This window comes from Cervus canadensis, chromosome 8 (assembly GCF_019320065.1).
Source record: "Cervus canadensis isolate Bull #8, Minnesota chromosome 8, ASM1932006v1, whole genome shotgun sequence".
NCBI lineage: Eukaryota > Metazoa > Chordata > Mammalia > Artiodactyla > Cervidae > Cervus > Cervus canadensis.
In genome coordinates this window covers 39,192,923-39,217,883 of record NC_057393.1, presented here as the reverse complement: position 1 = coordinate 39,217,883, position 24,961 = coordinate 39,192,923, and the positions used below count along the sequence as shown (strand labels likewise).

At 42.5% G+C, this 24,961-nt stretch overlaps 2 protein-coding genes across 5 annotated transcripts in view; both read right to left on the bottom strand.

The window, feature by feature from the left end:
• Positions 1 to 9,226: 9,226 nt before the first annotated feature.
• CH25H (cholesterol 25-hydroxylase) lies at positions 9,227 to 11,683 on the bottom strand. Of its 2 annotated transcripts, none has more exons than XM_043476068.1 (2): positions 11,129 to 11,683; positions 9,227 to 10,715 (listed from the first exon to the last, which is right to left on the bottom strand). In XM_043476068.1, the coding sequence occupies exon 2, from the start codon at positions 10,596 to 10,598 to the stop codon at positions 9,786 to 9,788; it is 813 nt and encodes a 270-aa protein (XP_043332003.1). In that variant the 5' UTR covers positions 10,599 to 10,715; positions 11,129 to 11,683; the 3' UTR covers positions 9,227 to 9,785. The 2 variants fall into 2 exon arrangements, with proteins under 2 accessions (XP_043332003.1, XP_043332001.1); XM_043476066.1 differs by having other exon boundaries at positions 11,202 to 11,683.
• A 5,570-nt stretch (positions 11,684 to 17,253) lies between these two features.
• The window catches only part of LIPA (lipase A, lysosomal acid type), a 38,126-nt gene continuing 30,418 nt past the window's right edge, over positions 17,254 to 24,961 (bottom strand). For all 3 annotated transcript variants that reach the window (XM_043476062.1, XM_043476064.1, XM_043476063.1), the window contains exons 9-10: positions 19,620 to 19,691; positions 17,254 to 18,752 (exon numbers count right to left, since the gene is read on the bottom strand). In XM_043476062.1, the coding sequence (XP_043331997.1) occupies positions 18,519 to 18,752; positions 19,620 to 19,691 (306 nt within the window). In that variant the 3' untranslated portion in view covers positions 17,254 to 18,518. The remainder of the gene's footprint in view (positions 18,753 to 19,619; positions 19,692 to 24,961) is intronic.

The following is a 24,961-nucleotide window of genomic DNA, read 5'->3' as shown; positions in this document are numbered from 1 at the left end:
GTAGAGATATGTCCTCTGTGGGGAAAGCAGACTTGGGTGGGTGTGGGTTTCCAAACAGGCTCTGATTCAAAGTCTCTTTGATGGGACTTAGGATGTCTTAGTACAAATTTGATCTGCAGTTATAAAACAGCATTGCTTGCCCACCTCAGGCAACAGAAGGTCAAGATGAGATTTATTGCTACTATCAATAAACAGTGACAGACTTTATTTTCTTGGGCTCCAAAATCACTGCAGATGCTGACAGCAGCCATGAAATTAAAGGACCCTTGCTCCTTGGAAGAAAAGCTATGACAAACCTAGACAGTTTATTAAAAATCAGAGATGTCACTTTACTGACAAAGATCCATCTAGTCAAAGTTATGGTTTTTCCACTAGCCATGTACAGATGTGAGAGATGGCCCATAAAGAAGGCTGAGTACCAAAGAACAAATGTTTTCAAATTGTGGTGCTGGAGAAGACTCTTGAGAGTCCCTTGGACTGCAAGAAGAACAAACCAGTCAATCCTAAAGGAAATCAACCCTGAATATTTACTGGAAGAACTGATGCTAAAGCTGAAGCTCCATTACTTTGGCCCCCTGATGCAAAGAGCCAACTCACTGGAAAAGACCCTGATGCTGGGAAAGATTGAGGACAGGAGAAGAAGGGGTGACAGAGGATGAGATGGTTGCATAGCATCATTGACGCAATGGACATGAGTTTGAGCAAACTCTGGGAGATGGACAGGGAAGGACAGGGAAGCCTGGCATGCTGCAGTCCATGGAGTCACAAAGAGTCAGACACAACTGAGCAACTAAAAAGCAACAACAATCAATACATAATGTTAAAACAATGTGTGCTTCCCATTCTCCTAAGAACCACACCGGATCAGTTTGTCCATCTGGGCTGTGGACCTACACAGCCTCTGGCCATCACATATGATGTGCCTATTCATTGGTCACTGAAGGAAACCATCCATAACCCCTAGACTGATTACACCAAAGAGATCGCCTCCTTCAACCTAAAGTCAGGAAGACAGCACAGAACCCTCGTGCTTTCATCAGTGTTCTCTTTGACAAGAACCAGAAAGCCATTTAAATAGTCAAGAAGAGGAATGTATTGGAAAGTCATGGAACAGGCACGAAGTACAGCAGGGCTTACTCTCTGGAACCTGTGGAGTTCCCAAAGGTTCCACATGGAGACTGTGGAGTCTCCATTTTGGAGAAACCAAAATGGCTGATTGCCCTTACTACTCTCTCTCCCCCACTCTCCTTCCCAGGCTGTGTGTGTCTCATCTCTCCTCCTTGGAAATCTGCCCATCCTCCCGTTGTTCTGTGGATGATCTTCCTCTGCATTTCCATGCACATGGCACAGGGCAGTAGACTTGCTTAGTTCCTAAATTCTTGGGAAATAATCATAATATCCCTATGTGGATCAGATTCCAACCCAGGTCCAGAAAGCTGTGGCCACAACAGAGGATCAGAGAGTCAAATATGGCTGCTCCTGAACTCCAGGGAGAGGTTAGAGAGGCATGTTGGGGGAGATCCTTAGAGAAAGCAATCTGGATTTTTCAGGTTCTTAAACAGGTCTTTATCGACCTGAGGCTAAGTCTTACAGGTCAGGAATGCAGATAAGCAAAGGACGATTCTTAGACTGCCTATGTGTGTGCATTTGTGTCTATGATGTTATCATTAAGCCTCCTGCCATATTTTTTCCATGGCAAAATAGCTTCAAAACTAAAATTAAAATATAAGGTCCTGGATTAACTTATCATCACTGTCATCATTATCATCTACTACAATTGATACACAATAAACTACACATATTTAAAGTACATGATTTAATAAATTTTGACATATGTATACACCTGTGAAATCAAACCCACAATCAAAGATACTGAACAGTCATCATTTCTAAAACTTTCTCATGCCCTTTAGTGATCCACCTTTGCAGCCACTCTCCTTCCCCCAGGCTACTACAGTCATACAAATTTCTGTCCTCTGAATTCATTGACATTTTCTGGAATTTTATATACACGGAGCCATATGCTACATGCTAAGTTGCTTTAGTCATGTCCGGCTCTGTGTGACCCTATGGACTGCAGCCTGCCATTCTCCTCTGTCCCTGGAACTTTCCAGGCAAGGATACTGGAATGGGTTGCCATTTCCTTCTCCAGGGGATTATCCCAACCTGGAGATCAAACCCCACATCTCCTGCATTGGCAGGCAGGTGTTTTTTTTTTTTTTTTTTTTACCACTAATGCCAACTAGGAAGCCCAGGAATATATATGGAATCATATAGTACACACTTTTTTTGTCTGGTTTCCCTAGCATAATTATTTTGAGATTCATCTTTGTTTTTGTATGCATCAATAGTTCATTTTTGCTTATTGTTGAGTTGTATTTCATTCCACAGATGCTCTTAGACATTTTCTAAAACAAGATTTTCAGAGTTCACAGGAATAAAGGTTTATACCAGCTACCCATGAGGGAAAGCAAACTAGATCTCAGCAAAACTTGAAATGAACACTTCACTCAAGTTCCCACAAATCGGCAAAGTTGTTTATGGTGTGTTTATGCAAATGATTAATGAAGAATAAAGATTGCAACAATTTCTAAGCAGTGTCCCATAACCGCACTTCTGCTACTCAGCAAGAGATAGTCCCCAGGACCCAGGAGATGGGAGGGAAGCAGCAGGGAAAAGCAGGGAGAGCATGGGTCTTTGAGTTCTAACCCAGCTGTGTGACCCCGGGAACATCACTTCCCATCTCTGAACCTCAGTTTCCTTATACATAAAATAGGGAAACTGGACTGTGGTGTCTCAGCCTAAGCATTTGTAGAATCTCCGAGCTTGACAATGTCAGCACGTGAGCTATCGTCCCTTGGTGAGATCCTTCGATCTCAGACAGATCAAACCCACGGCCAAGCATGGGCCACTCTTCCTTTTTGCGTCCTAACAGGGAATTCAAACTGCTGAGTGGAGGGCGACTTCTTTGCAGTTACTGTCCAATTCCAAGAGGTTTCTTCTTTTAAAAGCCTTTTCTACCTATCCAGCAGGCTGCAGCACCTGGCTTGGAGCCTGTCCTTAGGACAGAAAGAAGAGCCCTCTCCTGGCGTGTCTCAGTCACTACTTCTGACTCTGGGACAAACACTACCACTCTGGCTGACTCTACAAACTGTGCTGTCCCGGGGCCCGCTTCTTGTACTTCTGGACTCTGTGAGGCTCCCTGCTCCTCCTATTGTCTCCTGAGATTCATTCAGTAGGGCAGCAAGAGCCAGGGCGTGCAGAGAAGAATACAAGTAAAGGCAAGTCTGGAGCCCTGGAGGCAGGAGCTTGATGAGGGAGCCCTCCATCCATGGAGGAGTGTGGTCACGGCAGAAACGGAAGGAGACGGCGACCGTGTAGCCTTCATGCCTCCATAGGTGCCGAAGGTCCACATCGTCCCACAGCCACTCAGCAACTTGCTGCTCTATCTCATTGGAGAATCAAAGCAGCCTGAGGACGTAGGCAAGGTCAGTTATTACCCCAAACTCTACCCAATTCGCAGGGAAGCAGAAAGAGAAAAACTCATGCTCAGAGTGATCCAATGAGTTCTCCCAAAGCAGAAAATCAGGCAGCTCAACCCCAGGCATTTCAGATTCCAAGCCCTTGAACCTCCATACCAGAGACATTTATTGACCTTTTTTCAAATATAAGATCCCTGCAGGGATCAAAGATCTATAAGACAGGACGGCTTCTTTCAGAAACCTTTTTCTCCTGGGAGAGAAGGCAGTTGCTTCGCTAGAAGGCGGAGGGTAAAGTCACTGTTGTTGTTTTTCAGTCTCTAAATCATGTCAGACTCATAGAAACCCCACTGTAAGAGGTGCCAAAGAAGCACTGCAGGCATGAGAAGGGGAAGCGAGGAAAACTTTGCTTTTCCTCTGGGCCGGAGAGTTCAGGGACACCATGCGACCTGTGGATGAGAGACAACTCGAGTTTCTCTTCTTGTTTTGAGTAATGATCAAAAGGAACAGAAAAAAGAAATAAGCAAAAGATATTTAAAGAGAGGAAATGCTCTTGGGCCTTTGTCCAAAGAATTTCTGTTCACAACTTCCTTTTATGCATTGATTTAATGCAAACCATTGAATGCATCCCAGCTGATAGGGAGAGAGAGAAAAAGACACTGAATGACTGACTTTGGGATTGGCATCTAAAAAAGGGTTAACTGTGATTATATCTGGGGTGGAAGTAAGTTCATTAAATGGAGATGGATGTTACTTTTTACCTTACACTGTATTCTAGGTTTGACATTTTTCTATGAGCATGTATTGTTGATTAGTTACTAAGTCATGTCTGACTCTTTTGAGACCCCATGGATGGTAGCTGGCCAGACTCATCTGTCCATGGGATTTCCCAGGCAAGAAGACTGGAGTGGGTAGCCATTTACTTCTCTAGGGGATCTTCCCAACTCAGGGATCAAACCTGTATCTTCTGCATTGGCAGGTGGATTCTTTACCACTGAGTCACAAGGGACACGATGAGCCGTATTACTTTTATGTTAAGACAGAAATCCATGTCTTCCTCTCCACCTCTCTCAACTTCTTTTGCAACACAATTATCATCTCTCACCTGAAATCATAACCCTTCTGTAACAACTTCTAACAAAGGAGCTACTATTTATAGTTTGCTCTAGGTGGAGCAGAGTGCTAAGTTCTCTAAGTATCTTCCTTATTCCTCACCATAATTCTTTGAATAGGTATTACTGCCTTCTTTTTCCAGATGAGGAAACTGAGCCTTAAATGAAGTAATCTGTTCAAACACACAAGTTCAAAAACAGTGGAGGAAGGATTGGAATCCAGGCAGAACCTGCAACAGTCCTAGCTAGGATCACCACTACCATTCTCTGCTGCCAGTTACCTTCTTCCACCAGATCTGATTATATCACCCCTTTGCTTAAGATCTGTGGGACCCTCACTCATATCCCACTCACGAACCATTGCCTAGCATATCATTTCCGAGTGCAGTTTTCAATTCACCCAGGACTCATCATAAACCAACAAGTTAATAGCAAGGCCTAACTTTCTTTTCAAAGCAATTTTCCATACAATTTCCCAAGTCCCTGTGACAAGAGCAAATGAGCAAGAAGTTCTAGGCAGCTTCAACGGCTTGTCAAGCGGCAAGACAATATGCCTTGATGTTCCTTCCTTGTTCACCCAGTGCTCAGAGCACTGATGATCTGTTTCTGTTTCTGTTATCTCATCTCTCTCTGATTGACAGTGCTGTTTCTTCTTCCAGGTATGTCCTTTACCCCACCCAGTGAATGCACACAAATCCTTCATGATTTCTCGTGTTCAAATGACCGGTCTTTCTTTGGGCACCCGTACCAATCTGTCAACACCCTCTCCGCACTATAGCACAAACTACATTAGATTAGATGCACCTGCTTGCCTGATTCTTTTTCCTAGTAGATTGTGACCTTCTCTAGGACATGGGTTGTGAGCATGGCCTTAGTCAGGAAGCGGAAATTGATGGAGGAGAGAATGAATGAAGAAAAACATGGTTAATGACAAATCTGTGTTTCCACTGCTTCCAGGATTCATGCAACACTGAACCAATATTTATCAAGAATGAGACTAGTACTAGGGGCACAGATAACTGATAAACAGGACAGAAATGGTAGCATGTGTGTGTATTTAGAGAAGGAGTGTATATATATATATATATATATATATACATACACATGTGTGTGTATATATATGGTGGATGTACATATACAGTGTCTCTCTGTGTGTGTATATATATAATACATACACATATATATGTCACATTTGTACATATATATAAGTATATATATACATATTCATATTGTGGGTACATATATATGTGTATGGGCTTCCCTTGTGGCTCAGTGGTAAAGAATCCACCTGCTAATGCAGGAGATACAAGTTCAATCCCTGGGTCAGGAATATCTCCTAGAGAAGGAAATGGCAACCCATTCCAGTATTCTTGCCTGGAGACTCCCACAGACAGAGGAGCCTGGTGGGTTACAGTCCATGGGGGTTGCAAAAGAGTTGGAAACGACTTAGTGACTAAACAACAACAATATATACATGAATAGGGTTATAAAGTATGTTTGTATCTATATAGTGTTCATACATATATCATGTATGTTCATGCACACTTCTTTAGTGCGCAAATACATGTCTGTGTCTGTATAACAGTAAGTGGACATATAGTCTGTGTGTGATAGGTACATGTATAGTGTGTACACATATGATGTGCATATATGCACACTCAGATGGCCTATGCATGTTTAGTGCCTGTGTGTTCACTAGAATGCAATGTGAGTGGAGATTTAGAGGGTACAGCAGAAGACGGTAGGAAGGATAGCCAGTACACACAACATGGATGTTTTTTAATAAAACGAGGAGAAGCTTGAGGCTGTCTCTCTACAAAGGAGAGTGAGGAGAGAGAAGGAAGAAGAAAGAGCTGGAGAATTAAGAAGGAAAACAGCTTAGAGAAAGTTCACTAAAACCAAGTAAGCACCATATTCTAAAGGTTGGTGAGCAGACATAAACACCTTTAAAACAAAGCTGGGGAGGTGGAAAATCAAGGGGTGGGAAACCACTGGATTTTATCAATAGGAAGGTAGCAGTGAGTAGGGAGTGAAAGCCTCAGGAAGAGGTGGGGGGATGACTCAGTGATGAGGAAGCAGAATCAGACAAACACAGACTTCTGTCTCTTTCCAACACTTTGGCTTTGAAAGGATGATGAGAGAAGCAGCTTTGATAAAAACAGGATCAAAAACTTGGCTTTTTTTTTTTTTTGGTTCTCTGTAGATGGGAAAGGTCAACCATGTGTGTGGACAGAAAGTTATGATTCTGGTACTGTCCCAGGGCTCACATTGTGAAGCATCATTTGCAGCAAACACAAACACACTCAAGACCTCTAACCCTTATAGAAGGGTTATACATACATATAGAAGCCCAAAATCTCTCACAACAGGTCTGGGAGGTAGGTTCTATAATTATCTACATTTTACAGATGAAGAAGCCAAGCACAGACAGGTTAAGTAACTTGTCCAGAGTTGCTCAGCTAGTTAAGTCCCAAGTCAAGTCCCCTTGCCTCTCCCAGGCAATCTGATGTGCAATGAGAGATGCAGAATATAGAGCCTTTGACATGCTTCATGCTTTCCCAAGTCCTGCTAAGACTGACCTGGCTTTCTCCCCTGCCAAGCAGAGGCTTTGAATTTGGGGTGGAAGCTGTGTTTGATGGGGGAGGAATAGCAGAGGGAGCCCATTTATTGGTATTGCAGAGTTTGCAGCTCAATTGCCAGTTGTGAATATTATCGTAAGCATCATCCCAAGACAGTTACAGTACACACTATGAGACCTAAGTTCAAGAACTGCCTCCAACTCCAAGTATTTTATAATCTGGAACAAGTCACTTAACTGGTGCAGGTACAAATTTTCCATTCATAACATAGGAAAATAATAATAAATTATTCTACATCCCATAGAGTGCAGTTGTGAGGAGCAAGTGAAAAGATGTGAGAAAGTTCAAGCAAATGTGCACTATTTCATTATTATTATTATTCTCTCAAAACTGAGAAATTGCTCATTTTCTCCACTTCCCCATTCCACTTCCAGAGGTATTAAAAACTGGTAAGACATCCAGCTCTGGGAAAGTGTTTCCAAACCCAAGTAACTTCCATGTGTACAATTTGCCCTAAGTGGGAAATTCCCTTACACAGTGAGACAGGATGACCCATTTCAAAATTTCTCTGGAAGCGAGCTTTAATTAACTGTCATTATCTAAGATTTGCAGGCTGTTTTTGGATGCCTAAAGCTGCTCAAAACAACTAATACTATATATTCTACACCAGTCTGTTCATCCTCCTTTTCTTTCTCCATTCACCATGTAGATCATGATATTAATACACTAACTCCAGTGCAGCCTTTTTCCCTCACTATCTGCTTCTGTGAATTTCACTTCTATTCATCGACATAGTCTTTAAGTCCCAGCATGGTCCTGCTGCAGGTGATCAAGGAGGTGACTACTGCCAGAAGCCAGTAAGGCATAGCCATTGGAAGGGAACGTTAGAAAATCAGCGCCAGGCAGCCAGGCAATCTGATTATATTTTGCCAAATGTTTGGAGCACTGGTACAGAGTGTGGCTATCAAGTCTTCAGATGGATTTTTTTCATCTTTAAACAAGACAGTTTGGTGCATATATAATGAGCCTAGAGTTCCATGCAAAGCAGCTGTCCTTCAGATTTTTAAATCGTCTTGATTTTTTTTTAACTTTACCCTTTCTATCTAAACTATGTTCCAAAGATAAAGTTAAAACAATTAGGCAGCAGTATAATGGGGTATATGATGGGTGACTGGTGTGTGGTCAGTTGTAGGCACATTTACTGTAATCTATGAAAACATCTGGGCCACAATCAATCTCCTTTGCAGGTGAGAAACTAGGGATCCAGGGCCAAATTTCACTTTTTCTTTTTTTGAGAAAGGAGTATGCAGTTTGCATGCATGGCTTCATAAAGAAAAGTGAACATACAAAAATTTCAAATTGCAGAGACAACCTGTATGATGGTCATTTGTATTAGATAGCTTTATGAAAGGTTGTTGGGGTGGGGGGAGGGGGTGCTCATTCATATAATCCCTTCCCTATCTGCATGCAAGCTCAGTTGTGTCTGACTCTGCGATCCCATGGACTGCAGCCCGCCAGTCTCCTCTGTCCATGAAATTTTCCAGGCAAGAATACTGGAGTGGCTTCCCATTTCCTACTCGAGGCGATCTTCTTCACCCAGGGATAGAAACTGCAAGTCCTGCCTTGGCAAGAGGACTTTTTTACCACTGCGCCACCTGGAGCCACTTTAAAGCAGACACTTAACAGTTTTGCAAAGCAAAGGACTTCACTAATTCTATTCATCCCCCAAGACAGCCCTTCTCCCCCCAAAATGAAACTTTTAAAATTTACTCTCTGTAAAATTTTATAGAGTAAGTCTCATTAGTTCCCTGTTATGCAGAAATCAGCTGAAACACACCCAGAACAATGGTGTTTTCCCCTCTGTGAAATCTCTAGACCAAGACCAACACACAGACCCCTTCTCCTACTGCCTTCTTTCCTTCAGACATCACCACTGGACTCCTCTCTTTCCACAGCTGGGCTGATGCAGACTCATGAGCTTCTACCACCCCACTTCCCTTCTTCCATTCCAGTTTCTATCAGCCAAACTACTAGTGAAAATGACAGAAGCCAGTACTTGTTGAGTTTAGGTGCTTTACTCTTTTTCAAGCACAAATAACATTTATTTCAATATAAATATACAAGTCTAAAAAAATATTTTTTAAAAGTACAATAATCTGAGTCACTGTCCAGCAGGACCATGCTTCATTTTTACAGTCAGAGATCAGATGCTCCATAAAAATATATTCTTTTAGCCTAGTTCTAGGACACCTTCAAACATAGTAAAATTCCTTGTTCTACAAACAAATCTTTTTAGAGATTATTTACATATGCCAGTGATTTTGGATCTTTTATACCCAGAAATCAAGGGTATTGAAGTGAGTTAGAATTCCACATCAAGAATACAACTGCTTATATACAAACATTACAATAAATTACCGTATTAGATTGTGAAAAATACATCAGATTTTCTCTGCAAGTTTCTAGCAGATAATAAGTTACCCATCGGAAAAAGAAACAACAAAACAAAACCACCTCAAGTCCACCTCAAGTGTGTCTGTCCTGATTCAAGTGTGAAATGCCCCAGGTCTGAGGTGCACCCACCACGCACTCTGCCGGGAGGGGTACGGTGCACATTACTTGGCGTGAGCAGACCTCAGAGTTCCCAGTATTTTGTCCCAGTGTGTGAAGTAAGGTGCGAAGTTGCAATTAAACTGGGAGTGATGCAGGTCGTGGTGCGCCACGCCCCCAAACCACCCGAAAGGTACCAGTCTGTGCGTGGACCAGGGGAAGTCGTAGCCGGAGTGGTCCTCCACCGACAGCCAGATGTTGACCACGTGGAAGGTCAGGGTGGTGAGAGGGTGGCAGCGCAGCAGCAAGATGTTCACCATGTCAAAGAAACCCAAGGAAAAGAGCTCCCCGACGCTCATGTACTGCGTGGCCAGCGCGAAGGGCGACGAATTCTGATGGTGCATCTTGTGGAAGGTCCGGTACAGCCAGGGCACCCTGTGATGCAGCAGATGCCACACGAAGAACTCGGTGTCGAAGAGCAGCAGGCAGAGTACCACGTGGCACACCAGCTGGGACAGCGCGGGGGCCTCGACGGGCAGGAGGGCCGGGCTCACAGCCCAGTGCAGCAGCGTCATGGGGAACACGAACACCACGTGCTGGAAGAGCGTCTGCCCGAGGCAAGGCAGCAGCTGCCGCGCCGACGGCGAGAAGTCCGGGTGGATCTTGTAGCGCCGCAGCGCGGGCACCCAGGGGCACAGCACGTCCAGCACCACGAAGGGCAGGCAGAAGCCCACGTAGGTGGTGATGGAGAAGAAGACAGGAAAGAAGGGCGACTGCATGAGAGCCTCCCAGGTCCTCAGGCGGTCCCAGAGGGGCTGCAGGAGCAGCTGGCCAGAGCTGCAGAGGACGTGGAGCTCGGAGCGGTTGTAGCTGTTCATGATGAGGCTGTGGCGAGCAGCGCTGGGGCTCGGATCCTAAGGCTTTTCTTAGGGCTTTCGACCCGCCCCCCCGTGATGTCAGCCGCCGTTTGTCCTCCCTTTCCCGTCTTCGCGGAGCTTGCAAAAATAAATAATCCAAGAGAATTGCGCTTAGTTGCTATAAATACTCAAGTAGGGCTGCGTTCAATGGCATTCAGATATGCAATTACGCAATGCCCCGTAGTAATTACTACGCCTACAGGATTACGTTCTGATGTTTTAAGGGACGTAAAATTTATACACGATACAATGCACAGAGCTTCAGTGCAGAGTTTCTACGAGTTTTGACAACTCAGTTTATGGGTTATCACCATCCCCAAACAAGAGAGAATATTTCCATCATCACCAGAAACAACTCCTTTGCAATCAAGACAGAATTACTTGTGTTTTTTTAATAATACATTATTGCGTCTGAGTGTTTTAATAAAGACACAAATGTGACTGTATTTAAAAAAAAAAAAAAAAAAAAAAACCTCTAAAAAGCGACATACCTTTCCTATTTCGAGTCTTTTCTTTCTGCTGGCGCGCTCTATTGATCTAACTGGCAGCAATCCGCAAACTAACCTTTCTTAGACGGAACCGCGCGGGTCGCTGGCCGCGAGCGGTGGCGATCTGCGCAGGAAATCAGCCTGGAAGGGTAGCAGGTTGGGAACCTCCTCCAGTTCCCATATCTTTCCCCGGCCGGCTGGAGGAAAGCTCCAGACCCTACCGCACGCAGCCTCCCTCGGAGGAGCCCCCCAAACGCGGCCGGAGGGTCGTCCCTTCGCGGTGCGCCCGAGTCGCCCAAAGCAGCGACGGGAACCGGGAGGTACTGCGGCGAGAGAGGGGACAGAGACTTTTATCTTTCGCGTTACCAAAAAAAAAAAAAAAAAAAAAAAAAAAGTCAAGGGCTGGATTTAACATCCAGAGCCTGCCCATCCAAATCTGGCTAAAAGCCGCTGCATCTCATTAGGGAGGAAAACAGTGCAATCAGTAAACCACCCACTTGGAGGGAAAAAGGGAATATTTTTGCGTTCCCTGAAGCTTACGGGGAGGCTGTTGATTGAACAGATGATGTCGCGCCCTCCTAGCCCTTCCCTCTGCTGGCTCCGCGACGCCAACTTGCCCCACGTCCTTGACGCCGCCATCCCCCAAACCATCCCTGGTGCTGCGAGCCCAACGGCGAGGTCACCCCCACCGCTGCGTTTCTCCGCCATCAGCTGTGGTCAACTGGCCGGGATTGAGACTGAGAAAGTCGTAATTAGGAGAGCTCAGATGGGTCATGGCTGGGCCGGGAGCGGGGGTGGGGTCTGTGTGAGCCTGCGACTTACAAGAAAAGCACAACCTCCGCGGTTGACCCGGGGGCCTGCCGAAAGAGACATCTAGAGGGTAGAAGTTTGGGATGGAAACGGAAGCCAAGGGTCACTCCTAATCCTAGCTTTGCCCATTCTTGTGTCTATGACGTTGGGACCAGCGCCTCACTCCAGGAAGTTCTGCTTTATCTTAACCCCCCTTTCCAAAGGGAAATAACAATCATACCCATCTCATGAGGCTACTGCAAGCATTAAATGAGAAAATAGTAATAATAATATTGTTAAAGTTACTGTGTAATGTCTGCTAGACATTGAATGAGAAAATAGTAATACTGTTGTTAAAGTTACCGTGTACTGTATGCTAGACATTAGCTAAATGTTTTACTTGAAGTGATTAAATGCAGTCCTTGGAAGAGCTGGGTTTGCCAGCTGCCAAGATTATTTTTGCCATAATCTTAACAGAAGGGAAAATATAGTGCCTGGAGCCCAGTTATAGAATGAAACATCTATTATTTTAAATGCATACTCCACATTTTACCTAAGGAGTAATTGAGGAAGCTTGCAATTAAAATCAAAGTCATATAACAAAAAATAAAAGATATAACGCCATATGTTATACTACAAGGAAATAATAAGTACAACAAAAATACAGACCAATATATAGACCCGAAATGAATGATATATAATAGTTCAATTCACAATATATAATATATCCATATGTAAGTCTCAGACTTACAAATGAATTCTGCTCAGAAGCAAAATATCACTCACATTTGCCATCTACAACAATTAAGTCAACCTTCAACTTTCAGTTCAGCACATGCTGTTCTTTTCTTGTGGTTTCAGCTTTTTGCTGGAATGCTTTGGATTCTCTCACAGATTTTTATAAGTGGGTGGCTTAATTTGGACTTCACTAATAGATTGCTATCAGGACTGCCTCCTTTGAGTCCCCAGCCTCAACCAACCCGTCCTTTTCCTTACTTGGTTCTTCTGTCCCTCTCTCCCTAAACCTGTTAGAATATGCTCTGTAAAACTGAGCAGCAAGACCTGGAAACCACAGCCTCAGTCTGCTTGGCCCAGGCTCTCCCCTCTAACTTGCAGCACTTTGAAGAATAGCTACCAGCTTCTCTGCCTTTCCAGCCCACAAAGCTGCCCAAGTCCTCCTATATACAAATGCAGTTGTCTCAGGGAAAGCAGTCAGTTAAATTCTCATCAGTTGTCCACTCTGTCATGGAGAATGCTGAAAAGGTAGGCACAACATTTTGACTAGTATCACTCAATTGACTCAAATATAACTGAGCCCTATTTACTCTTAGGTAGTGCCATTTCCTAAACGGGTATGTACCTTTCCTAAACGTGTACCTTTAAACACTTCTAATTTACACAAAATGTATTTAATTACTTGCTAGATGAATAGGTCTTTTTGGGGCACAGAGTCCATCTCCTAGGATTTTTTTTCCATGATGTCAAGCATTATACCTTGCACATAATAAGGTTCAAAAATATTTGTGGGCTCAATGCTCATTTTAGGATATATTGACTTTAAGTGTTAAAAAGGAATCATTTTTTCTGGGGCACCGGGTGATGTCATTTAGGTCTACTTACTTACTGGGATGGTTTTTCCATAGAAAGAAGTATTTCCTGATTTCTGATGGTATTAAGATTTTGGCCACATTATTTCTTCTGCTTCTCTAGTTTTGATTTCCTGTGTATTTTTGTCTTGGCATGGTCTTTCTGACAGAATTGGAGGATAGGAATTCTTTCTTCCCTAGCTATCCTAGAGATCAAATCACTTTGCTGAGAATACACCCACTAGGTGTGTACATATTTAACACAATCTCAAAGCTGTTTGGTACCAACTCACCGCAAGATTGTGTAAAGCACCATCTCCCAGAAAATATAGAACATGTAATTGGAAAAACCTTTTACCAATGACACCATTTCTTTTTATGAGTGACCTTTATGTTTTTTTTCTTTCCAAAATTAGGTAAGACTGTCTTGGCAACTATGTAACTGATTACTCTTAGATATCAGAGATGAGACATGTTGTAACATCTTACAGCTGTAATCCATAAAATTTATAGAAGGTGAAGATAAAGATCAAAATCTAACCCCTCATTGTAAAAATGAAGACTCAGTCTCAGAAAAGTCAAGACTAGCTAGGGTTCAATAGAAGGTCACAGCTAAACTGAGAGCAGAACCCTGGCAGTGTCGATTTCAAGGTTGACACCTCTACAGGAGGAGTTTAGTTTTGGAATGGGACATGGAAGATGCATTTATAGGGCAGTTTACAAAAGACTCTGAAAACCAAACAGCTTAATTACCAGCACCCAAACAGTAGGGGATGCTGATGATGGACATGGAGGGGGGGGCAGTGTTAACTCCCCTAAGAGATTCCTTGACACCCTATTTGACATAGATGCTAATGCATATTCAGTTTTAAACACTTTATATTTCAATCCATCTGTGTCATGTGTAAATGAGTGCTTCTATTGAGATTATTGGAACTCTTATCGACCTGTTTGAAATATAAAAGCATACAAAACCATCTCTTTAAGAGGCATACCATTGCCTATAAAGCAGAGAGAATGCTCCCCTCATCTATCAAATGGGTTGTTGTAAAAATCAAAGCCTTATGAGAAGGCTTCAAAACCCAGGAAGGCAAAGGGTAAAAATACAAGGTATTTGTTTTAATACTATTAAAACAAGTTCACAGAGAAAGACTTTTACTTGCTTAGTTTGAAACAGACCTTGAAACTTGCACAGTACAATAAATACTCAATAAATACTCTTGAATAAATCACTAACAAACTTCTTAAAAATCAGTATTATTATAACCTGATGTCTTTCAGGAGTCACATTTTGAAAATCTCTCCATATATTAAAAATGAGTTACAATTATAGGGTAATTTAAATGTTTACATTTAACAAGTTAACACCTTTCATACCCACAAACACAAAATAATCATTGCTTGAATACCAACAGTCTTATTAAGTGTGAAGCCTCCATTAAAACCTTCCGCACTTCTTCCCTCCTGTCTGAGTCTCTGACTACTCTTAACTATTTGTCAAGTTTTTATTTTCATGTCCCATTTGGGACAGTTATTCTTTGAGAAAATTTTTCATATGTTATGCATTAGGCAAGAATTAGTTGTGATCTTGGACAGAAATGACCACAAACATGGTTGATCGTTAATAACCAGTCCTCAGGTTAACAACTGGCTCCTAAATCCACAGTTCTCTGCCTAGTCCAGAAAAGGTGAGGAAGCAAAGGCAAGAGTGCCCCCTTATGGCGAATGAACCAAAAAAAAAAAAAGACAACAAAACAAGACTTCATTCTCAACTGTGACTTCATGCACATGCACATGGGCTTTGCCCAAGCACACACAAGATCTTGGAGATCCAAGCTGACAGAATATTAACTAGTCTTTTCCTTGCCCTAGAGGTTTCTGGAGATCTTTGTGTTCTTCTCAGAAGAATATGTATCAAACACAATGGGAAACAACAGAGTCAGAACTCCTCCCAACCTATTACAGGACTTCTCAAGGCAAGGTCCAACCTTGTTCTGTACTCTCAGCCAACGGTGAAACAAAGCTACATGAATACAGTAGGGCTGTAACGATATAAGAGCCTATACGACTGCATCAGGAGGAAGAGGCCAACAACAAAGGCAAATGCACTGTGGCCCCCAGTCTTTCTGGCACTGGGACTGGTTTTATGGAAGACCATTTTTCCATAGACTGGGGGTGAGGGGATGGTTTCAGGATGATTCAAACGCCTTTCATTTATTGTGCATTTTATTTCTAGCATTATTACATTGTGATATATAATAAAATAATTATACAACTCACCATAACACAGAATCAGTGGGAGCCCGGAGCTTGTTTTCCTGCAACTACAGTCCAATCTGGGGGTGATGGGAGACAGTGGCAGCCGCCCCCTCCAGCATTGGCATCACCACCTCGGCTCCACCTCAGATCAGCAGCGGGCATTAGATTCTCATGAGTGACGAAACCTAGATCGCTCGCATGCACAATTCCCAGAACGGTTGGATCTCCTAGATTTGATAGGAGGCGGAGCTCAGCCGGTAATGCAAGTGGTGGAAAACAGCTCTAATTACAGATGAGGCTTTGGCTAACTCACCTACTGCTCACCTCTGCTGTGTGGCCAGGTTCCTAACAGGCCATAGATGGTACCAGTCTGTGGCCTAGGGGGTTAGCAACCCTGCTGTAACTCAGCTGTAGTAAGAATGACCATGCAACATCTCTACCTCTGGCTTGGCCCATGTACTGATGAAAAATCCCCAAAGAAAACTTTGGCAAGGAGGTGAAGAGCAAAACGATGAAAGGTGGACTCTACAGAACTTAGGCCCTGTTCATTCACTCCCATGTTCCGGGCAGTGGCAGATTTACTCCCCACAAGTTCACCGGGAGACCTCCATTATAGCAACCAAAGAAGGGAAACCAAATCATCTAAAACCCGGAAACCATTCTCTGGCCAGCTCTCTCTCACTACTGGTGGGAAACAACAAAAATAGTCATGCTATTTCTGGCCCTATACTTAAGGATCTTGTACCTGGTTGGCAAACCAGTTTGCCTTGATAAAAGGAAAAAGAAGTTTTCTTTCTTTAGGGGAACATAAGGCCAGCAGGAAGAGTGTCATCCCCCGGGGGTCATATATCCTTCACATCTAACACAATTTTACTCTTTTCTGTACAATTTTACTTTATTTGCCATGAAAAATCAGATTTCACTTCAGACCCTCCCAGGTGTTACTTGTGCATCTAATTTCATTCAGCTCAATGACAAAGTCTGCCATTTTTCACACATTCTGTCAGTCCACATATATTTATTGACTCACTAATAGTCTAGGCTGTGTGTCAGATTCTAGGTATACAGAGGTAAGATCTTAAAGCTCACATAGTGGGAGAGATCACATTAGACCCCCAATTCTGTTTTGGGAGCCCTGTGACGTTGCCTCTGCTAGCTTCAGTTGCTTCATTTGTTTAAGGAGAAAGGTTGATGAACAGAGCTTAAATCTAGGGTCCCGTCTGCAGCCACTACCTGCAGACGGGGTTAATCAGGGTTTAGTCCCCACTCACAGCCTCGCTCAGCAGACCCTGAAGATTTCCAAACCATCCCCCACTCCTTGGGTTTAAGACCACGCTCCTCCCTATGGGAGAGGACCAAAGGTTCACGGGCAGTATCAATGAGGTTTACGAGGAGGAGGGAGGAGCGAGGGGAAAGACAAGAAAGAAAACATAAGTCCTGCTGAAAGAAGGAAGTCCAGAATGACTATTAAATAAAGGCGAACTCACACCTGCACACAATGCTTCAGGCCTGGGAGGCTGAGTTTTATTAACAAGTTGAAATAAGATCATTTGAATGTTATAAAGCAGTCTCACGTTGTCTGCACAGATTAACCAATACCAAGTATTGTTTATTATTGCCAAGCAACTCTATCAGAAAACCAGAGCAATGGTCACTGTTCATCTGACAGCACTGTAAGGAAACAGGGCTGCAAGAAAAGCAGGTGAATGTGGGTGTCCTGACATAGGGATGCAAATCAGGAGTATTAAAAATCTGAACACATACAAAAGAAAAAAAAAAAATCCCTGAGTTTTAATCTGAAAACAACCATGTTCACATTCACATTTCTTTTGTGTGTAAATAAAGTAGGCACTCCTCCTGAGTGGCCTCAGGGCTTCTACTCTACACATGCCATGGCCAGGCTTCAGCAGCTAGTGAAGTGAACAATGTAATTTCTGGAAAAACAGTGCTATCGTGTCTTCACAGGACTTTTCTTCTGAAACAAGTGGATTTATTGCCTGCCACACAATGAAGAGTTCATGCATATCAGTGGTTGAATCTATCAGTCAAGTTACTTAAAGTATAGTGGTTGTTGTTGTTGTTGATGATGATGAATGTATTTTTTTTATGAATGTAATTTATTTTTGAAGACTCCAGAAAATTATTTCCCTCAGTCTGAGCAATTTAAACATTTGCTAAATAGCAGCTCTCGCAATTAGGCTTGATAAAATTCATCATAGGATCATTATAACCGGCACTACTGAGGTATCACTGAAGTTGATTTCATACCTACTACATGAGAACATGAGGAGGTGTCACTTAGATCTCTAAATATAAGGCCATTCGATCGAGAGCCCTTTAAGGCAAGCAGGTAAGAACTGGGTACTTATACACTGAGCTTCTTTCAAGTCTGTGTCAGATTATTTACTGATGAACAAGGCATCTTGAAAATTCCAACATGGGTCAATGGGTCCTGTGTTGAGAGTAAAAAGGCAATACAGTATATTCTAAATTGTAAGGATAAATGGAATGGTCATGATCGTTTATCAATCAGTGTCATTTTTAAGACTGGTTGAGGCACCAGCTTTGTATTTGGCCATGATTAAATGAAAAAAGCAAAAGCATTTCTGATCCTAACTGGAGAGAATCAGGCATCTTCAACAGCATAATTTCCTTGGTTATAAAAATATAAAAGGCCTGGGAAAGGAAAACGAGTATTTTAGAGAAATTAAGCGAACACACTTAACATGACTTGACAGTAAATGTCTCCAGTCTGGTGTTCAATGGTACTTCCTGATTAGATTTATAATTTCATTATAGAGTTTCCACGGGGCATCCAAGCCCCAGATAAAGTCAAGATGATCCCACTCAGGAATGCGCTTGTGGTACACCAGGTTGGAGATCTGCACCTGTAAGAGGGTGACGTCCTTGTCGTCCGCGAGCCAGTCCCGACCTCCGCTCCAGACAGCAGTCTGCACCAACATGTCTTTCACATTGTAAAGGGGAGGGAAACTCTGTAACGAAAACCCACAGAAAGCTCTGTCTCTGTTGTTTTAATTGACAAAAACACAATCCCCTGAAAACACTGATTAGAAAATCTGATCCAAGAATAAAAGACTAAATTTTTAAAACTGCTCTCAGGTTACTTTTTAACTGGCTACTGCCAGATCAAAAAAGAAGCCTAACCCAGAAGGAAAGAATACTATAATGACTGCTGGCTATCGAATTGTTACCCTGTGCTGGTAACATCCCTGGGAGGAAGGCATCATTCTCCCAGGTGGTTTATGCCAAACCGCAAAACCAAACCAAGTGGTTTGGAAGGGGTTTTGGAGTCATACCCCAAACCTCTCCTCCCTCTGGGGTGTGACACAGTCATAGAAATTCTCTAAGTCTCAGTTTCTTTCACTTTAATAATAATAATGACATCTATATCACACAGATATTCTGAGAATTAAGTAAGAAAAACATGGGCATAGGGCCTCACACTGTAGACTCCTTAGCACTCAAAAAAACAGGTCAATTTATTTGTATATGGAAGAAAAGGTTTAGGCAATGTAATTTGGCCAAATACCCCCACCGCCACCAGCCACCAGCTAACAGTCCTAGATTTGTCTGACTCTAATATCTGTGCCTGATCACTATCCATGACATATGAGAAAGACGGTTGCACATATAAAGCCAGAGAAAGGACAATGTCCAAAGAATGAACCAGGAAGCTTAGGCTGTTCTAGAATTGACTAGGGGAAAACAAAGGCTACCTAGTCAACCCTCTTGGACATTTCCCCAGCACCTGAGCCCAGCCAAAATTCTCATAACTCAGGCTGGCTTCTTTGATGAGTTTTCAGGGCCCATTTAAATTCTAAAGACTTTGAAGACTTTACCTGGTTGTAATGAAAATAATTCTTGGCACTGCTTCCAAAGTCAAAGGCTTGAAACTTTTGCAATTTAACAACCTAGACAGAAAATAATTGGGGGTGGGGGAGAGTTATCTAACACAGAAATTTGATTTAACATCATAGGTTGCAAGAGTTAGCCACCTCCCCAGATACCAAATTTATTAGTTCAGTTCAGTCTCTCAGTCAAGTCCAACTCTGCAACCCCATGGACTGCAGCATGCTAGGCTTCCCTGTCCATCACCAACTCCCAAGTTTATACTGAAACCCAGGTTCATTTCCAAACTGATTTAAAATAAAATGGCATTATTTTTCTCTCCATTCCTAAATGACTCAATTTCATACTGTATGATTGGAAAGTAGCTATTACATGACACAATAAAGCAGCTACACTTACGTGCTGTGAACAATACTGGATCAACAGTGCATCCACTGGATGAACTTTATGATGATGTTCTTATTGAAATTTGAATCTTAAACTTTTCTAAAGAGTTAACTATCTTACTTGGGAAAGGAATACATATTACAAATAATATATAGATTAATATACATTTATACATGATTAATGTATATTTATATGGGTAATCAGAGAAGGCAATGGACCCCACTCCAGTACTCTTGCCTGCAAAGTCCCATGGACGGGAGAGCCTAGTAGGCTGCAGTCCATGGGGTCGCTGGGAGTCGGACACAACTAACTTCACTTTCACTTTTCACTTTCATGCACTGGAGAAGGAAATGGCAACCCACTCCAGTGTTCTTGCCTGGAGAATCCCAGGGACGGTGGAGCCTGGTGGGCTGCCGTCTATGGGGTCACACAGAGTCGGACACGACTGAAGCGACTTAGCAGTATATGGATAAATATATTTATATTAGTATGTAAATATATTAATTTTATTAGCAAACATATATAGCCTAATATTAACACTATATACTTATATTAATATATGTTAATATATTTATATATAATCACATACAATCTCCATCATATTTCCTATATCCATTCTATTTGATTAGTCATATTACTTAACATTTTAATAATTTTATTTAATATTTTTCTTGAGTACCAGTACCAGTATAACCACCAAACTATACTGCACACCAGAACATTTCTAACCACTTGAGACTGGAGCCGTGAAATGACGTTGTATATGAAATTTAAACGTATACTTATTTTGAATAGCATGATATGAAAATATTAACAAAAAGTCACTTATTCATAAATTTTGAAATAATGCAAAGTCATACTTCCTCTATATCCCCCAATTAAAAATATGTGGAGAAACAAATTCAAAATGGGCGAACTAAATGAATTAGAAACTGTTCACGTTTTGGCCAGAGGGTGATGCCTAGCAAATGGAAAAAAATCTAAAGATTTCTGCCGAACTGCTTTTGATTTATGAGAATACTAGAGTGAGTAGCCATTCCCTTCTGCAGGGGATCTTCCTGACCCAGGAATTGAACCTGGGTCTCCTGCATTACAGGCAGGTTCTTTACCATCTGAGCCACCAGGGAAACCCCAGGAGAAGTTTTTAGCTCTTCTCAACTGCATAAAATTCTACTGTTTCATGCAACAGAAAACAACGTGAGATGAGGCACTACAGGGGAAATATTTAGCATCTGCTTTTGTCATGATATATGACAGATATTAATATCTGAAGCACATTTAACAAGGAGAATAAGATATGAATTTACAGCACCTGTTAGTGCATCTGCTCCCCAACTCTAATTGTCAGTGAAAATATATGAATGCAAGTTGTTCTGCCCCTGGAGACAGACATCAGTTTGTCCCTTTCTCACATGTGTCTTGAAAGGGCATTTCAGAAGATGGGAAATGTGAAGAAGATTATTTATAATAACAAAAATCTGTTAATAAGCTAACATTCAATGACAGTTAAATATATTATATTACAATCTACACATAGTATGCTACTGTTGTGAATGTATATATAATAAAATAGAAAGAGAAAACTGTTTATAAACAATATTAAGTGGAGAAAAGTCAGAAAATAAAATTGAACATGCACTATGGTTATACTTAGGGTCAACCTTTCTAAAGTACCATACATATCTATGTCTTAAACATATACTTATCTTCTGATCATTAAGTCTACTAAGACCATATCCTAAGAAACTCATCTCCCTAAGGTATAAGGACAGATCTCTAATTCAAGAATTCTTATCCGAGGATGTTTTATTGCCCAAAAAACACTATCATTGTAATAATAAAAATAATAATAAATTCAAGCAATAAAAAGCTGTTCTCAGTTACAAATATTTCTAAGTGCAGTTATTGACCTGGAGAAGTATTTTTGACTATGGCACAGACTGTTATTTGTCCCCCCAGGACCCATCCTTGCCTTCTTCCTTTCAGTAATAAAATTTCTAGGTTTTTTTGCTAAGCACCTAGCTGCCAGAGTAGGAACGATATCCCTCATGGGCTTCCTTTCTGTGGGCTGAAACTGCCATGAACGTGACCCAGTTTCAACCAGACAGAAGAGGCCAGTGCCCCGGAGATGGGGAGCAACACTTGCAGGGGGCACTGGGTCCCCGCAGGACTGCCTGGAGCAGTCATGCCCCCGCCTCCACAATCACGTGCCACTGATGTCTGGACTGGATTCTGAGGAAGAAAACTATTTAGTTGCTGTATTTTAGAGTCTCTGATACAGCAACTTAGCCTGTACCTAAGAAATACAATGCTACTTAATTCAATAAAAATAATTAAAAAGTGCACGTAGCATAATTCTTCTTTTGTAATGGAAACAACTATACAAAAAAATTGTAAGACTACACTGAAAGAATTCAGGACACGCCAACCCAAAACAGGCCGCTTTGGCATAATGATAATTTGGAGTTAAAGGCACTTGAAAAACAGCAGATGCCAAGGAGGACACTGACCTTTTTTCTTTCTAAAAGGAGACAACAAAACTTGCATGTGAAAGAAGCCCTCCCTATATCAGGGGGAAGAAGCATGTGCAACACCAGAGCCTAAGAGAGGAGGCTGTGGGAATCTATACAAACAGACCTTGTAAAAATAACTCGCATATCTTGTCAGTCTCTTCAGATAGTTTACTTTTCCACAACTGCTACTCTTTGTTCAACCTAGTATATTAGCACTTCAGCAGTTACTTCTTTGGGTCTTTATTTTTCTTGTGAGGGCTCCCATGAACACAGAAAAAATCCATATGTTTTACCCCTGTTAATCTGTCCCACAGCAGTCCCAGTCAGAAACTCTAAGAGGGTAAAGGAAAAATTATACCTCCCCTATAATACCCAAATACTAGTAGTAGTTATCATGGGTGGTAGACATACGGGTGATGTATTTTCTTCTTTGTACTCACATATTTTTGAAAATTTCATAATGAACATATAAATGTAATAACAAATTGCTAAATGTCTCCTACAGTGTTTTGAGGAGCCTAACTAATGCATATTTCTTAAGCAGCAGGTTTCAAACAATAGAGAACATCAGATCTTACAAGGTACTTACTAAAAAGCAGATCCCAGGGCCATACCCTCAGGAATTCTGATTCCCAACAAGTCTTGGATAGACCCAAGTTATCTTAGAGTGCCCTAAGTAATTCTGAGGGCTTCCAGGGTGGCTCAGATGGTAAAGAATCTGCCTGCAATGCAGGAGACCTGGGTTCAATCCCTGGGTCAGAAAGATCCCTTGGAGAAGGGAAAGGCTACCCACTCCAGTATTCTGGCCTGGATAATGCCATAGACGGAGGAGCCTGGTGGGCTACAGCCCACTGGGTCGCGAAGAGTCGGATATGACTCAGCAACTAATACACACACAAGTAATTCTGGACAGCACTGAAAAGATACATTAGGACCTGCCTTCTTCAGAGAGGGGCGAGGACCTGGGCTCTGAGCACAGCCACCAAGGAGATTAGAGATTTTGGAAGAAATCTGAAACACATGAGGCTTATACAAGAGGATAAGATTTTAAGCTCAATTTAAAAATCCAGTAAAGAACTACATTTAGAATGATTGAGAAGCGAATGCTAATTACTTAAACAAAAGATTCATTTCAAAAGGTACTATGAATACAATGGCCCTTAAGGGCCAAAAAAAGCAACTATCTTCTTGACAAGGGGATGACAGGGGGAACAGAAGAGCAAAGGGCAGGGCCACCTTCTGCAGGGAATCCAGACTTCAGAAAGATTCTTGGGGCACATTCCAATGCAGCCAGGACCTAAAACCACATGGTCACCCCCGGACCTGAGAGCGTTGCTCATATCCACAGCCGGCAGCCTCTGACTCCCACCAGCTGTTTGAGAAAAGGGCTAGACGAGAGCAGGAGCCTGGCTTACAGCCAGTCCAAGAGCTCCAGGCAAACCCAGCACACAGGGGAGGCATGCAGCATGAAGGAATGCCAACCTGGGGGCGGAAACGGGGGAAACTGCCAGCCGTGGCTGCCACGCTTTGAGCTCAGCTCAGTCATCCCCTGCACAAGGGAGCATTGACCTCTGAGATGACAAAAGCTGGGCCTTCCTGAATAATGTCCATTAGGGTTGAGGGTAGAAACACTCACGCAGATCAGCATATGTTGATGGCAGGGTATACAAAGAAAACCACCTACTAAACAGAGACGTGGTTGAGGAGAAAAGCAGGGGCCTGAATGGACACTTAGCAGTGAACATTTGAGGACTTTTGAAGGTTGTAAGACATTACTTCAGAGGTGAGTGTGTGCTCTTCTGCCTGTCACAAGCTCCCTGCCTTGCAGATGCCTCTCTTCTAAGCCAGACTCTGACACCGAGTCACTGATGCTTAGCACTGGGCCTCATAGTCACCATGGTGCTAAAAGCCTCACACCCCATCCTGCCTGGTTTGTAGGGACAAGCCCAGGGGGCAGTGACCCATGGCACTCCCAACAGCCAGGGTTCCTGGGACATGAATGTGCCAGTAATGTCCTGAAGCAACGGGTCCCAAATCCTCTTGAATAGTAGAATCTAATGGGCAGAATTTTTAAACAATATTTAAATTCTCACCACTCGGCACCAGAGGCAGTCCATCCTAAAGGAAATCAACCCTGAATATTCATTGGAAGGACTGATGCTCAAGCTGAAACTCCAATACTTTAACCACCCCATGCGAAGACCTGACTCATTGGAAAAGACCCTGATGCTGGGAAAAATTAAAGGCAGGAGGAGAAGGGGATGACAGAGGATGGGATGGTTGGATGGCATCACCAACTCAACGGACATGAGTTTGAGTAGGCTCCGGGAGTGGGTGTTAACAGGGGCCTCTGGGGCTGATGGATATGTTTATTGTCTTGACTGTGGTGATACATTTGCAGGTGTATATGGCAAAACAGACTACATTGTACA

Excerpts from the sequence above, each read along its gene's own strand:
- CH25H (XM_043476068.1), bottom strand. The coding sequence starts at position 10,598 with ATGAACAGCTACAACCGCTCCGAGCTCCACGTCCTCTGCAGCTCTGGC.